General features: G+C 42.1%; 1 protein-coding gene and 1 non-coding gene across 2 annotated transcripts; both read left to right on the top strand.

The window, feature by feature from the left end:
- The first annotated feature begins 462 nt into the window (after positions 1-462).
- INHA (inhibin alpha subunit) lies at positions 463-1,631 on the top strand. The gene is made up of 2 exons (XM_011358676.1): positions 463-479; positions 737-1,631. Exons 1-2 carry the CDS (start codon positions 463-465, stop codon positions 1,629-1,631), a joined length of 912 nt encoding a protein of 303 aa, XP_011356978.1.
- Positions 1,632-1,943: 312 nt separating this feature from the next.
- On the top strand, positions 1,944-2,062 carry LOC111738698. Its single transcript, XR_002779954.1, has one exon. It is a non-coding gene; the product is annotated as a 5S ribosomal RNA (ribosomal RNA).
- Positions 2,063-14,651: the final 12,589 nt, after the last annotated feature.

Here is a 14,651-nt window from a genome sequence, read left to right as displayed (position 1 = left end):
CTCCCTGTGCTCCAGTCCCCTGCAGCACAGTGAGTAAGTGAGGATTTGGGATCAGGCAGAATCCCAGCCTGGCCACTTAGCAGTTGAATGTCACTTTATCTTTCTAACTCTCAGTTTCCTTATCTGCAAAATAGATCCGTTGTGAGGTTATCCATGAGATGATCCATGTGACAGTATAGCCCCAATTGCCAGTCCTTCCGCTGGTGCTGGTCCATGATTGTTCAGTGGAGTCTGTGTACTTGTCAGAGTAAGAATGCCAACTGCACTTTCTTAGAAAGCATTGTCCTTTACTCTGAGCTATATCTTTTTTCCTACTCCTCTTCTTCCTTCTTTTTGGTGTTAACCTGTCTTTTTAAAAGTGGAATTATTTTAAAGAACTTATTGTGTACTATTTCTGACATGTAAAAAGATACAAAGAGCAATATACCAAATGACTGCATACACACGATTTCACACTATCGGATGAACAAAAAGATCAAGTCTAACTAACAATTCCAAGTGTTGGTGAAGGTAGAGTGGCAGACTCTCTTACGTATTCCTGATGGGAGCATTAATTGGTAAAACCACTGTAGAGAGAAGTTTACAATGTCTTGCATTTTTTAAAGTCTTTTAATGGTGAAGTAAATGCAGAGCCTCTGTCAGTTCTCCCAAGACTGGGGAGAGTCCTGAGTCTGGCAGAGCACTCAGTAGCGTGCTTGGCAGGCTCTTGCATGGCAGCCACTTCCCCCCTGTGAAGGAGGAGGGGTCCCAGGTTCTGCCAGTCAGGGCTGCCCTCTCCTTTCCCTCTGTCTCCTGCAGGGGCCAGCTGTGAGGACCAGCCAGCTGTGGGAGAGCTGGCCCAGGAGGCTGAGGAGGGCCTCTTCACATATATGTTCCGGCCTTCCCAGCACACACGCAGCCGCCAGGTGACTTCCGCTCAGCTGTGGTTCCACACGGGACTGGACAGACAGGCCACAGCATCCTCCAATAGCTCTGGGCCCCTGCTAGGCCTGCTGGCCCTGTCATCCAAGGGTCCTACGGCTGTGCCCACGTCATTGGGCCAGGCACCTCCTTGCTGGGCTGTGCTGCACATGGCTGCCTCTGCCCTCCCTCTGCTGACCCACCCTGTGCTGGTGCTCCTGCTGCGCTGTCCTCTCTGTTCCTGCTCAGCCCGGCCTGAGACCACGCCCTTCCTGGTGGCCCACACTCGGGCCAAGCCAGCTAGCAGAGGGGAAAGAGCCCGGCGCTCGACTCCCCCGCTGCCCTGGCCTTGGTCTCCCGCTGCTCTGCGCCTGCTGCAGAGGCCTCCAGAGGAACCTGCTGCCCACGCTCACTGCCACAGAGCGGCCCTCAACATCTCCTTCCAGGAGCTGGGCTGGGACCAGTGGATCGTACACCCTCCCAGTTTCGTCTTCCACTACTGTCACGGTGGCTGTGGGCTACCCACCCAATCAGACTTGCCTCTGTCAGTCTCTGGGGTCGCCGCTACCCCTGTCCAGCCCTTTTCTCTGGTTCCAGGAGCCCAGCCCTGCTGTGCTGCTCTCCCAGGGACCATGAGGCCCCTACGTGTCCGTACCACCTCAGATGGAGGCTACTCTTTCAAGTATGAGACAGTGCCCAACCTTCTCACGCAGCACTGTGCTTGCATCTAAGGGTGTCCTGCTGGTGGCCAAGCCCTGCCATCACCTACCTGCTGGGAAGAAGGGCAGAATCTGGAAAATAGAAGTTTCCCATCCCCCTCCGCCGCTTCCACTTCTCTGCCTGAGGGCTCCCTTCCTCATCCCACCCCTGTCCCATGGGTAATGTGACAATAAACAACCTAGTGCATATGACTTGGCACGCATTCTAGGGCTTCACTGATGTGGCGGTGGGGAGATCTGGGCCCCAGGAGCATGAGATTGTGGGATCTTAGGTCACTCAGCCTCACTTGACCTCAGAGATCTAAGGTTCAAGAGCTGGAACTGGTCTTCGGCCATGCCACCCTGAACAAGCCCGATCCCGTCTGATCTCGGAAGCTAAGCAGGGTTGGGCCTGGTTAGTACTTGGATGGGAGACCACCTAGGAAGACCAGGTGCTGTAGGCATAAAAAATAAAAAAAATAAGAGATTGTAAGCCGACAAGGTCCTTGCAATCTGTGAGGTCAACCAAGGGTTGCTTCACCTAAATAAATAAATAAAATAAAATAAAATAAAAAACTGGAATTGGGTGCGTATCTGGTGGGAAGCTACAACGCTTGGGGATGACACAAAGGTGCTTCAGGCTTCACTCCGGAGACAGAACTGCTCCTCATGCAGCTGGACCTGATATGTCAATCAGGTTGCCTGCCCTGCCACACCTAAAGGCAATGGCTGCACTCATAGTGCCTACAGCCCAGGCGACCACCTCTTCTGTTCTCTACTGTTCTCTGCCCTGGTAGACACCTAGCTCAAGGTCAAGGCCAGTTGATTGACAGACTAGCTAGAGCTCATGGGTGTGGGGCAGATGTTCAGAACTGTTCAGATCTTGGGTTTCTCAGAAACTTGTGTGGGATGTAGGTGCAAAAATGTATGAGTTGGCAGCATCCAAAAGTTGGTAGGGGCAGAGAGGAGGCGGAAGAACAAAGACCTGAGGATTTCAATTTGCTGAGGGCCCAGGGATCCCCCTCAAATCTATCACTGACTCTTGATTATTACGAAGACTGGTTGTGCTGGGATTGCGAGTTCTTGAAATCTTTGGCTTCCTCGATGTGCCCTGTGTGTCTTTATGTAACTGTTAACTTAGTCCTTAATGTCGAAAGTGTGGAAAGTCAGAGCCTACTGCTGGGAACATGTGTGCTCTTGTATGAATCTGTGTGCACACTCTGTGTACATGGTGAGTGCAGAAGAGGGTGCAAAGAACCTTTTTCTTTATCTGTTGGGTCTCCTGTCAATCCGTGGCCCGTCGCGATCTGCCGTTGGGAGCCCTGCTTCCCCAGCCTTTGTTTCTGCTTTTTGCACTGTCCTCCTTCTCCCCTCAGTCTTGTTATCCTCCTGTCCTGCCCCAGATTCTGGCTCTCAGCCAGCTGGTTCCATCCAGTCTCCCTTTAAGGGTGTGTGTGTGTGGAGGGGAGGGTTGGCGATGTTCAGGTCCCTCAGACAAATTCTAAAGCTAATACTGACTGCACAACTACAGTGTGTATTTCTGCTAACAGAGGGACACATTGAAGACTCCCTTCTCCTAATCCAGCTCAATGGGGTGGGCAGGTAAGTACCTGCCTCAGGAAGGGGATGTGGTGGAGAGAGAACCCCATCCGGGAACCCTTAGGCTAACACCTTCTCCCTACTTGAGCTGAACTGAATGAGCTACTGCTCCTCACAGCACAATCCCCCATCAGAGCAGCCCACGGCCATGCTCTTGGCATAGCCCCAGTCTCTGCTGATGAATTCCCAAGGAGGCTGTTACTGCTCTGGAGGGGGACCTGCTGGTCACAGTCCCAAGTCTCTCTTAGCACCTCACCCAGACCCAGTGTTGCAGCCAGTGTGTGCTCAGGGTTCCTGGGGTCGCTACTCAGGTGGTAGACCCAGAAGAGGGCCAGCTGGGCTCAGCAGCTGCTGGGAATGGGAGATTTTCCTCAAGCCTGCCTGAGCACCACAGTCTCCCTGTGGCTTCCCTTGCCAGATTATCCCTGCCTGAGTGGGCCTTCCCCTGAGATCTTCAGTCTTCCTACTAGGCTTAAGATCCTTCTTCTTCCTGCTGGGGCCACCTAAAACCCTGTGTTGTCTAGACTTTCCTTGTCCTAGGGGTGCGCATGAGATCTGAGGGCTGGAGACACTGTAGAGGGCACAGCATTCTGCACTAGGCCACTTAGAGGATTGGTGTCGCTGGTGAAAAGTTTTCATGTATTTGAGACAAAGTGAGAAAAGTGAGTACAATGTAGTATCTTATGATGAAGCCAAAAGTATTCATTTTAAAGGGCTATCTTTTATTCTAAAGTTATCATTTTTCTGTGAGTGTGTAGCCAAATGTTATTTCTTTTATGATATGATGATGATGGTAGAAGGTAGTGGTTTTGGTTCATTTGTTTTAAAGTTTTTGAATTAACAAAACTAAAACTTGACGATTCCAATTTGAACCCTAAGGTTTTTCTTTGTAATTTTGTCCCTGAAATCTATGGAATTCCCAAATGTGTGAAATCTGTGCAATTCTAAAGTCTGGACGTGACTGGTATAGCCCACCCCTTCCAGGGACTTAAAGCCTTAGATTCTGCTAACTTAGCAAATCAAGAAGGGATGGCTGCCCCTCCCTAAGAGGGGCAGACAGTGGCTAAGGACATCTTTTGTCCTCACTCCTTGCCATGAGACTAAGAACAGTCTCTCTGCTCTCAGTGCTAATCATTAAGGACACTTTGAATTCTTTTCATTCAGAGTCAGTTTGAACAGAAAACCCAACCCAACCTGGTTAGATAAAAAATAAAAAACATCACTGGCTCATAGCAAGTCCATGAGCACAGCTGGCTAAGGTACTGCTGATTCTGAGCTCCAAAATGCTATGAGGATCCAGCTATAGGCTCTGCATTCCTTGGGTCAGCTCCATCCTGGTCTCTAAGCAGTCACTCCTTACCCCTGAGGATACTTCTTTTGTGATACTTCTTTTGTGATCATGTCCCTTAGGTGGCTGAAACATTTGTCTACACAAAGTTCACCTCGCTCTGTGTGGTATTTGCGCCCTTTGCAATGGACCCTAAACCCATTCTTGCAACCTGATCTTATATCCATTCCTCCCTTCCTCTCCCCACCCAACCATACAAATCCAAACTGTTGGTATAAATTCTCATCATTTCTCAAATGCATCATTTTGTTAAGCCATGTCTGCAGCATGTCTCCTTGCTTCAGGCAATGCCTCCTTTAAGATTCAGTTCTGATGTCATCTCTTCTGTGAATTCCCTTGACTCCAGATGGTAGAGTCAGCAACAACTTTCTCACTGTTTCCTGGGTACTTTATTTTTAAATGCTGATTTTCAAAAAAAAAACCATTACTTGTTTTTAATTTCATAATTAGCGCATAGATACATCTTCACAGCAAAAATTCAAATACTAAAAATAATGCTGAGGTTCCCTTGATCGTTTCTCTCAATTCCCATACCTTCCAAGGAGGTAAGTATCCTGCCAAATTTATTTCTATGAGTTTGCATACATACATCTATCTTATTGAAATAGCTTTTTTCTCCCCCACAAATGGTACCATGCATTATGAATGTGCTGTAACTCTTTTACTTTATTTCTGAGAGCTTTCTTTGACTTTATATTCCAGTCCTACTATTACCTTTACTTTTCTTAGCAATCACACTTTCACCTCCAAGAAATAAGCTTCTTTTGTTAATTTTATTATTTATGTCACAAACATGTACACAGCACTTACTACGTGTCAGGCATGTTACAATTAAAAACTCATGTAATTCTTATAACAACCCTATGAGGTTATTATACCCATTGCACAAATAAAGAAACTTGGGCACAGAGATTAAATAATTTATCCAGAGTCACATCCCTAGTAAGTTGTGGAGCCAAGATTTGGGCGTCAGAAGTCTGGTCCAGAGTCTGTCCATCATCACTCTACTACATCACCTCTCTACCTGTCCTCTCCTCTGTTCTTCAAATCTGTCTGCTGAGGAGACGAAACTATTTGTGTTTGTTGATGAAGAGGGCACTCTAGCTCCAGGACACTTGTGCAGATAGCAATCGCTTGTCATTCGGCAAGCATTTTTAATCTCTGAAATTTCTTGTCCTTTTTTTTTTTCTCAGTGGAAACATTCTTCATCGGTAAGCAGACACTTCAAACTTTTTGATTACAGACATCATGCTAAGCGACTGACCTCATACATGGTTGTCTAACTGCTCATTTTTACGTAATCTTTTTTGAGATGATGATACATTTTAAAAGTTACAGTGACTGCAGCAATAAAAAGAATTCAGGAAAACAACTCCCAATCAAGCAAAACACTATGTGGCACATGTGAAAGTATTGTTGATCTCTTCTGGATGTTTCATTTCTCTCCTAATATAAACCTCTACATTTTGGAAGACTATTATAAACCAAAACCAAAATGGCAGTTGTTTTTGTATGTGCACCTATAGGCACTCCATCTAACTGATAAATAGAAACTATGAGAATAAAATTTCAAATAACTTTATAAGTTTTGGTTAACTTTTCCCCCTGTATTGTTAATCCAAAACAGAGCAATGCCCTTTCACTTAAAATATTCATTATTTTCAATAAATTATTCCCTTAGGAAGATGATTTTGCTCCTATGAACATGTAGTTTATCCCTGGTAATCTTTTTGAACTGAGACTGACTGATATTTATGTATTATCCAATTTTTCTTCCATAAGTGTAAAGAAGAAAGGCTTCCTATTTTGAGGGGAAGACTTAGGAATGATCTTCTAACTCTATATTATAATACCGAGAAATAGGTTTCTCTGTGGTGATGGGAGCAACATGTCTAACCTGGGGCATTTCTGGTAGCATGTCCAGTATTAAAACTTCTAGCAAGGTAAATTCACCTCCTTGAAATCACCAGAGCCATTGGAGAAAGTTGAATTTTAAATCTCTTATTAGCGTATTCAAGTCAGCTGTCAGCGAGTAGACATCGTAGGCTTTTCTAGATACTTGGAAGTAGGCATGTTACTTTAACAAACACCTAGAAACACAGAAGCGGCTTTTGAATTGGACAGTGGATAGAGGTTGGAAGAATTTTGAGGAACATGACAAAAAGAGTTGAGATTGCTTGGAACAGATCGTTAGTAGATATACGGATGTTAATGCTAGTGTGGAAGTAGGGAGCATGATAGACAATACCTAAACTGCCATGGAGAATATCTAAATGATTTATGAACAGCATGTTAGTAGAAACAAGCACTTTAACGACACTGCCAGTGAGGGCTCAGAAGGAAATGGGGAGCATCGGGAAGTGGAGGAAATGGGATTCTTGTCCTACGGTGGCAAAAACTTTAGCTGAATTGTGTCTTGCAGTTCTATGGATAAACGGCAGTTTTAAGTGATAAACTTAGATATTTAGCTAAGGAGATTTCCAAGCAAAGTATGGAAGGTACAGCCTTCTTTCTTTTTGTTGATTATAGCAAAAATGTAAAAAGAGATAGATAAATTGAGGAAAGAACTATTAAATATAAAGAAACCAGGACTTGAGGATTTGGGAAATTCTCAGCCTACCCAAATGGCAAAAGACACAAAAATAAGACTCACTTTCAGGAAAGCCTACTCTAGAGAAAGAAATGAGTGTGTGGCTATACAATCTTTTGCTAATATGTCAAAAAGACCAGAAGGTCTGAGTATTCAGCCACACAAAAATCTCTTGGAAAAGTTTAAGGGGGTATGTACTCATAGATCCCCTCAGTCATCTCATAAAAAGCCCAAAATAGAGATAATATTATTTAAGAAAGACTCATGGCAGAGCCTCCTGCCTCCGATGGCATACATAAGAGATACACTAGTTTCTTGACAATGTTGTATCAGCAGAAACACTGTCATCTTAAACTGAAAGGAATAGAGAGAGTATGAAGTGAAAGAAAGCAATACACCCCCCTCTACCACCAAATTCTACAGGTAAGAAACAAGCTAATAAAACCACTCAGCTACAGATATGTGTCACCTTTCATCAAAAAAAGGAAAATGACTCTGAGAAGGAGTCATAAGCCTAAAGGATGAAGCTGCAAACCACTGCAGATTGTTCCCTGGCCTTAATGGAGTGTGCCTGGATGGATTTCTAAATTGCTTGCGACTGGTAGCTTCTTTTTCATTAAATTTTCTGCTTTTTGAATGAGAATATTTGTAACTATTATTCCATGCCTATTTTACCAACGTATCTGGGAGCAGATAACTTGTTTTGTAGGTTCACAGGTGCACAGATGGAGATGAATTGTACCCTAGGAATCATACCCAAATTCTCACCTTTACTAGATTTAGATAATTTAAATAATGAGATGTGGGACTTTTAAGCTGGTGAGGTTCAGATAAGAGTTTGGATTTTGAGTTGATGTTGTAATGGGTTAAGACTTTTGAGCACCTTTGGAAAAGGGTGGATTTATTTGTGATGGATGTGAATCTTTGGGCAAAAGTGGACTGTGGCATGCAGAATAATGACCCTCCAAAAATGTTCATGTCCTAATGTCTAGAAGCTGGAAAGGCAAAGAAACGTTCCTCTCCTAGAGCCTCCTAAAAGGAATGCAGCCCTGTTGTCACCTTGACTTTAGCCCAGCAAGACTCATGTTAGATTTCCAACCTACAGAATTGTATGATTGTAAATCTGTGTTGTTTTAAGCCATTACATTTGTAGTCATTTATTATGGCAGCAATAGGAAGCTAACCAGGAGTGACCAAAGATGAAGTAGTATCTGGGAAGAAGCGACTTCTTCTATCATCCTGATATAGCCTTCCTCATTCAGGAACTACGTGGCTTCAACGGAAATGCAAACGTTTATGCTGGTCATTCCTTAGATCTAGCATGTCTGACAAAAAAGTACATTTCCGAATTTTTATACTAGTTTTGTCTTGGAGTAGAATACGCACTGGCTTGAGCAGTTTGAACACTGTTTGGTATATATATTGGGTTCCCTAGAAAAATGTGTAGAATGAGTAAATGAATGTGATCAAGACAGGCTCTGGGAGAGATTGGAATTACTTGATTTTAACATACTATTTACCCATCTTCTCAAGGATGGCTGGCTTTTATGTCTTTTATTTCTAGTTTATGATGGTCATAGTTCTATAAATACAATGCTAAACTGTATTTTTGGTACTAGTAATATAGCTAAATCAATAAGTAAAAAAGATGTATAAAATTTTAATAGGAGGAACAATGATTGTATGATCAAATTATTTTAAAATCAGAATATAAATACTTTTCAGTATATATCACAAAAAATTTTCAATTTACTTGACAAAAAGATTTCTTAATGGTTGTTGGTCAATGCAACATCAAGAAACTTTAACTTTTATCAAATGCATTTTTCAGAAAGGGATTTTGTTCATTCTTTTCAAATAAGGGTTATTACCTAACGCTGAGCATGTTACAAATTGATTTCCCTTGATATTTAAAGCTATCAACATAAGCCAGCCCTGCAACTAGAAACTCAAGCATATTTATCTCAAGATCTATTCCTAGTCCAAATTGATCTATACTAAGTTTGAACATAGAATAAAAATAAAACCAAAATGTATCTGTAAAAGTAATAAAAATAATTTGATTGTTTTTATGCTGAAAGTATTTTTCTTATTAATATGGCACTATTATCTTTTCTACCTGTTACTGCATGGGTAGGAGCAATATTATTATAGCTGCTGGAGTATCACAATGTTAAGAATATCTGCTTCTTGTGTCAGGCTTTCATCGGTTAGCTCTCTGTTTGGAAGTGAAGTCATAAGAATAAAGTCAAAAGTTGCAAATTCATGATGGGACTGTACAATAAAATCTGGAACATCCAGGATCCTGTGCGTACTATTACATCTTTGTATCAAATGACCCTCATCTGCTAACATGATTTGAATTTCTGTCATGGGCACTGAATCATCAATAGGAAAAACTGCATTAAGTATTGACTTCTCTTCTGGAGAGGAAGAAAATACTATTTCAAACATAAGGCTTCCAAGTTTTTGCTTTCTCCATTAAAAGCTTTAAACCTTATTCTAGGTTTTATGTATTCTTGATTTCATGATCTTCCATATCCAAATTCACTTGGCTAACATGAACCAGTTGTAGAAGCTTCAGGGGGAATATCTTTCGAAATCTTTTGCTAGCAGTAATGCCAAAAAAGTTCATTCACAATTTTCCCAGTAGAAGGTCTAATTAAATGTAACCCACTCTTCATGTTGACTTGACTAGAACCTTACAATGGAGTGACATAGTAGTCAGTACCCTAACCAACATATCCCCAATAGCAGGAAAACCTTTGAGGTGGTGATGATGCAATCTTAAAGAATGGAACTTTAGGTCGAACTTCGGAAGATTTTCTTTTCACTTCATCTTCATAGAATTCTGCCAGGGCCAATTTATTTCTTACTACATCATCAATTTGATTGTTTTTGGGTTTCTTTGCAAGGTCTTCACATTCTTATTAAAGTCTGCAAATCCTGTGGTTTTGAGGGCTGTAGACCTGAAGACCTCTCTTATTCTGTGGGCTAGGTGCTGTCACTGTCTCCCGGCTCTTATCCTTTGAATGTTTCTCTTTCTCCTTTTTTTTTTGGCTTATTTTGTCCTGCTCTTTAGTTTGAACAAATTTACTGAAATCTTTGTTTTTACTGTTGCTTTTGCCTCTAACTTCTTCTTCTTGGTTTCATTTTCCTTTGTGCTAATTTACCCTTTTTTATTATTTATTTCAGAGTAAGCCTGTAGGTGATAAACTTTCTGACCCCGCCCCCTAACCGAAGAAGTTTTTTTATTTTCACATTTGAATGATGGTTGGGCTATTTATATAATCTTAGATTCGAAGATATTTTCCCTCTGAATTTTGAAAAAAAGTCCCCTTTTCTTCTTGCATACTGTTTTTTTGAGAGACTTGATGTTACTTTTTTTCTTTTCCACATAAACTGTGGAAAGTTCATTTTTTTTTTTCTTCTTTGGAAGTTTTCACGATTTCCTCCTTACCATGACATCTGAAATTACATCACAATAGACCTACATGTTAGTTTTAAAAAAGGATCCTATTGGCATTTGATGGGGCCTTTCAAACCAAAGATTCATTTCTTTCTCCATTTCTGGTATATTTTGTTATTTTATTTGAATATAACTTCTCCTATTCTAGTTTCTATTTCAGAACTTTATTATTAACTGATAAGTTTTAGATTGATCCTTTGTGTATCTTAGCTTTTTTTTAAAATAAGGAATTTCTATATTTTGTCTTGTGCTATGTGCTATGTATTTGCTCAGCCCTCCAGGTTACACATATGCCCTTTACCTGTGCTCATTCTGATTGTTCTTTGGAGGGGATTTTTGTTGTTTCATGAACATTTTCAACTGATTTTTAAAAAACGAATATGACATCCTTCTGCATCCAAGAATGTTATAACTATTCTAAAATCTGGTTTTTGTTCTAAGAGTTAATTTCTATATGTTGGATTTCCAGATGTTGACTTTCTTAAAATGTTTGGTAATTACTGGTTGGAAGCTGATTCTTTATCTGAGATCTCTTGTTAGACTGTTTGCCCTCTCTGACTGTATACTCCTTAGCAAAAGTGGTATAAGGTAATATCATGGTGTATATCATAATGTACTGTCAGTAACTGTCTGGCAGGGGGACATACTGCTGGGTGGGATATTTTGGCAGCTCATTTTCTGTAAGTGGGTGCTTCCCTTGCCTCCTAGGTGTTACCAGTCCCTAAGAACACTGTCCTTTCTCTCCACCTGACTATCTCACATTCACTACACCTGCCTAGAGGCAGATAATCCTGCTGGAGTCTCTTGACCCCAGTAATCAAGGAGACCGAGTATGTGTGGAATGGTTGACATGCGTTTTGGTGCCTGCTGTGGCACGCTGAATAATCAGTACCCTGTTGGTAATAGTTAGCTCCTGAGCCTGGGCACTCCCAGGATCCACCTTCTTTGGGCATAGAGTGCTCTTGGTACTGTTTTTACCTCCCGTGGCAGTCCACTGCTGTGTGCACATTTTGGGCTGTGGTTTTCTTCTCTGACCAGTTCCCACTTGCCATCCATCTTTCAGAGATTCCTCATGGTTTCTGGTCCACCAAGGGCTCTCCTTGTTGTCCAGGGTGATTATGAATTTATTTACTTATTTTTATAGCTTTTCTGTTATTTCTAACCATTTGGGATAGGAGGGCAAGGCTGCAGCACGTATTCAGTTTGCAATCTTGGACTGGAATCATCTTCCACAGCACTCTCTCTACCATAACGTGCATTGTGTTTGTGGGCAGCAGCATAATGGCCTCCTCCTCCAAAGAAGGCTACATCCTAATCCCCAGAACCTGTGAAATGTTATGTTACATGACAAGGGAGAATTAAGATTGTAGATGGAATTAAGGCTGCTAGTCCACTTGAAACAGGGAGATTGTTATGGATTACCAATGTAATCACAATGGTTCTCAAATGTGGAAGGTGAGGCAAAAGAGTTAGTGCCAATGATGTGATGTGAGGAAGACTCAGCTGGTCATTGTTGGCCATGGAGATGGAGGCGGGACACGAACCAGGGATGTGGGCAGCCTCTCAAATCTGGGAAAAACAAGAAAACAGATTCTCCCCTGGGACCTCTAGAAAAGAACATGGCCCTATCGACACCTTAATTTTAGCCTAGTGAAATCCATTTTGGACTTGTGAACTATGAGATAGTAAGTGTGTGTTAAGCAGCTAAGTTTGATGTAAATTGTTGCAGCAGCCATAGAAAGAGAATACAGTGTTGAAATGCGATTGTTGATGTCTGTCTCTTCCTCCACACTGTCTGTTTTTGGAGAACAAGAGTGATATTGTTGTCTCCTTTATTTACCTGGAATCCTGCACGGGATCTGCACATAGTCAGGGCTCAGTAAATATTCATTGAACGAATGAAAGAAAGACTACTCTAACTTTGAGGTTCCACAGAGGCTCTGAGATTCCAAAGCAGCCTCTGCCTTTCACTTCCCCATGTCCTGCAGACCCTAAGTTCTTTGATCTCTTGATTCCTTCTCCCACTGACTCATGTTTTTCGTTGCAAGCCTATCGCTATTCTATTTGCAGCTTCCTCCCTTGCTATGGAGCATTTCCCTCCTCTCTCCAGTGCAGGGAGAACTGAGATGGAAGACAAATGTCACATATGTATTTGACTTTGCCAACAGGCCTTCTGAAGGTTATGCCTGAAACGGTGACTTTCTTTTCTTCTCCACCTGCTTTCTTCTCTCTCCATAGCTACCTCCATTCACATTTTCTGTCAGGTTTCTGCTCTTTACCCTTCAGCTTCAATGGGGAATGTAGTCATCTCATCTTTTTCTATTTGAGTTCTGGATTAAGCACAAGGTCCCTATCTTTCTTTAGCCCTTCTTAACTCCCTTCTCAGATGACTTCGTGGGTTTCCAGAATAGATAATGAAAAGAATTAAAGGCACTCTCAAGTGACCTCAGTTTACTACAAAGACATTCAAGGAATCCTTCAGCGTACTTTGTGCAGAAGTGCCAAGTCCCCTCAGTCTGAATGACCAGAGCTACTGCTGGGTCACTGGAATAGTGTTAGTTTGTTTCTTCCAGTTCAGTCAGCTATTCTCAGGCCCTGGCTTCTCTGATTTGACATTGAACTTGGCTTCTGCCTCCCCGGCTTTCCCTCTGTGTGCTTCATGTTTAGTCTCTCCTGGAACCAGGCTCTGATGGGCTTGCTTGGTCACGGTCCAATGCGGAGTTCTCATGCTAGACTTTCTCTAATGCTGCTGGTTGGTCCCATATGTTTGATTTTGGTGACTGGGCCAATTCCTGGGATTCTTTTGTGGCTAGGTTTGGTAACAAGAGCCAAGAGATACGATGCGTGGTAACTTACGTAGAAAGAACTCCCACTGACGATTCAGTGCTGGGGCCATGGGTGCCAAGCATATCGACTCTGTTTTTGGAGATAATAATCATACCTCTTCATTCTCTTCCATTTGCTCCCCTTTCTCACCCCATGAAGATACCTCATTGATGAGAAAGATCATCCAGTTTCACTCTACAACCCACAACACTATTTTAAGTGTGAAATTTTCATTTTTTCAGGAATCCTTGGGTCTCAGTCATCCTATCTGCTGCAGGAGGCCATAGTATCAGAGTGTTGAGGTCTAGATCCAGGACAACGGCTCATGTCTTAAAGATGAATTACTACTTCTGTTCCCCTGTGAGCAACAGTGTGGGGGCTCACATGCTCCAGGGTGGCAGAATCTAGCAGGCTTTGGACCAGGACTCCAAGGTCTGTATTCTCCAGTAGCTGACTCTGTCATTCCTGTATGAAAATACCCTCTTCTTTCTTTCCATCCCTGCTGCCTAAGCTAGTAACCAGCACACCTTTCCTTACCTCTCTGATCACATGCACTTTGCAGAGACTCCAGGGAACTGAGAGGTGGCAGGAAAGCTATCAGTGGCAGCCGCTTACAACTCACTTCTCTTCTCACACATTATTATAACGGCGTGTGTGTGTGCGCGCGTGCATGTGGGAGGTGGTGTGATACCTGCCGTGATGAGTTGTGTCTCTCTAGTACCGGTTCCACTGTTGTGTTGGGAAGTCTTTGTCCTGTGCTTAGAAGGTCCAACTGCACATTTAGATAGAGTGTTATTCTTGGGGAATACAATTCAGAAGAATGTTTGTATTTTAAGAGCTCATTATCATAGAGTTTCTCTGAGAAACACAATTCATTCATGGTAATGTGAAATTATGCAGTAGCAGGCTATACATATTACATTACTTTCTAAGGACAATTTTTTAAAAATGACATTGCATGCCTTGTAAATAAAGATTATTCTGTAAGAAGTGAATTTGAACCTCAAATTTTGAAGAGTTCTTAGATTTAATTTTTAAAACAATGTTTAACTCTTTAATCCTTCTGGCATTTAATGTGCATGGTATGAGAGGAAGAATTTATTTTTTTCCAGGTGGATAGCTAATTGTTCCTAAAGTATTGAAGAATTCATTACTTATACCATTAAAATAAATTTTATTGTGTATAGTAAAAAAATTCTCATGCAATCAGTTATTTCTGTA

This window comes from Pteropus vampyrus, unplaced genomic scaffold, assembly GCF_000151845.1.
Source record: "Pteropus vampyrus isolate Shadow unplaced genomic scaffold, Pvam_2.0 Scaffold42, whole genome shotgun sequence".
Lineage (NCBI taxonomy): Eukaryota > Metazoa > Chordata > Mammalia > Chiroptera > Pteropodidae > Pteropus > Pteropus vampyrus.
This window is presented reverse-complemented; position numbering and strand designations above follow the sequence as displayed.